Source organism: Pteropus vampyrus, unplaced genomic scaffold, assembly GCF_000151845.1.
Source record: "Pteropus vampyrus isolate Shadow unplaced genomic scaffold, Pvam_2.0 Scaffold22, whole genome shotgun sequence".
NCBI lineage: Eukaryota > Metazoa > Chordata > Mammalia > Chiroptera > Pteropodidae > Pteropus > Pteropus vampyrus.
Window position 1 is genome coordinate 3,693,570 of NW_011888803.1, and position 2,052 is coordinate 3,695,621.

General features: G+C 37.5%; 1 protein-coding gene across 1 annotated transcript in view; it reads left to right on the plus strand.

Moving 5' to 3' along the window:
- The window catches only part of LOC105289140 (small nuclear ribonucleoprotein F-like), a 27,522-nt gene extending 27,183 nt beyond the window's left edge, over positions 1–339 (plus strand). Inside the window, 1 exon segment of the mRNA XM_023528128.1 lies at positions 114–339. Within this exon segment, the coding sequence (XP_023383896.1) occupies positions 114–339 (226 nt within the window).
- Positions 340–2,052: the final 1,713 nt, after the last annotated feature.

Sequence of the window (2,052 nt, forward strand, 5' to 3'; positions counted from 1 at the left end):
ACTCAGTGGGGCTTATGTAGTGGATGCTGGCCCGGGAAGTCCTGCGCATGCGTGGTATCATCTCCCAAGAACACCCGTGAGAGGTCATGCCACATCTCTACTTATACTGAAAGGGAAGAGCAGGCCGCTACTGAAAAGGCTGTAACCAAGGAGGAATTTCAGGGTAAATGGGCTGCTCCAGCTCCTGAGTTCACCGCCGCTCAGCCTGAAGTCGCAGACTGGTCCAAAGGCATGCAGGTGCCCTCTGTGCCTGTTCAGCAGTTTCCTACTAAAGACTGGAGTGCTCAGCCTGCCACTGAAGAGTGGTCTACAGCCCCCACTGCTCAGGCCAATGGGTAGGAACAACCACTGAGTGGTCTTAAGCTGGTCTTCCACAAACACTTAAACAAAATGGAAATAAGGATGATGGAAAATAAACAGTTTCTAAAAGTTAAAAAAAAAGGTTGACATCTTTAGAAATGTATGTCGGCAAAATTGCTGTGATTGAGAAAATTTCTGCACTTCATAGAATATAATTAATATTCAGCATAACTAACCATATATGTATTGTGTTCTCTCTATAAACATTTTTAATGTCCAACTGATTGAACGGAAATTAGGACCTAAGTTTTAAACACACCCTAGTCTAACCTAAACTGAAACAGCAGGAATGTCTAGTCACTAGAGGGCAGCCATAATCTGTTACAGTCCATAAAGATCTTCCTGGATACCCAAATTCAGTAGCTGATGTGAAAGGCATGATTTAGAATTAGAGAGCTGTTTTTAGCTGTATGTATTTTAGCAAGAGGACACTAACATCCATGTTTAGACAACCTATTAGAAATGATCTAATTAAGAGCGAAGCAAACAGATGATTGCAATGGCGTTTGTGTAAATGTCATGTATACATATACCCTAGTTATCATAGAAAAATACTAAACGTAACAAAAAAGAAAGTGCATGAGTTTTCATGTGGATGGATGACCTCGCCCATGTTTTTATTGGTTTGCAGTTATTAACAAGAAACCAAAGATCCAAGCAAAGAGAAGGGACTCACTGAATAAGAAATTTTAAAATGCCTATAAGGCTGCTCATTTCTTCAAAATTTAGCTAGCTTCAGAATGTATGTAGATCTTCTGGAAAGAGTTGGAAACCAAAAGCAAATGAACACTTCATATCAACAGATGTTACTAGGATTTTGTAACTGGGATAAACGTGCTTCATGCCAACCTAAAAAAGAACACTGCCAAGTAAGCCTTGCACGTGGTAGAGTTTAAATCTCTTGCCTTTAATGAGACCTCCTTTACTGGACAATTTGAATTAAAGATAAGTGCCAATTAGCATTATGCAGACATTTCAGCTGCTGTCCTTCCCCTTAGAACTATCCATCTAACCTATTTAAAAATCATTTGCCCGATCTTTTGAGCACAATAGAGGTCAGTAATGAGCAGGCAATATAGTGCATGGTTATTCACTCTTGCTCTCACTGATATTCTATTGCTGTAGGTATTTACATAATTTTCTGTGAAGCATACAAGAAAAATAGTATAGTTGGTGAGAGTATCTTGCTAAAGAACTTACGTTTTCACTCTTGGCTTTGTTCTACAGCAAATACCACAGCCACTTTCTATTCTATTGGCCATAAGGAAGTCCGGTTGAAAGAGACAAATCTTGCTATTTGTATAGCAGAAAAAAAATATAAACACATACCTTATCAATATTATGTCTCATGGCTGCAGTAAGGTCAATTTTCCTTAAATGATGAATTATGAATGAATAAATTAATGAGATTAATATCACTTTCATGTCAGATGGTATTTTGAAGAAATATATATGGCAGACTTCACACACACTCATTACCTTTATTTTGTTCAAGTGTCTATAGATGCTTCTGTTTCTCATAATTGAAAATTGCTACAGAATTCATATGAGCACTTTGCTATATTTATTTCTATCAGCATTCACTGAGAGTAAAACTATAATCATGTGAAGGTCCACACAGTTTTAAAGGTACTGGCAAGCACAATTTTCGTGAATCCAAGGTAAATTTTAGAAATTTGTGAATAACAAAAA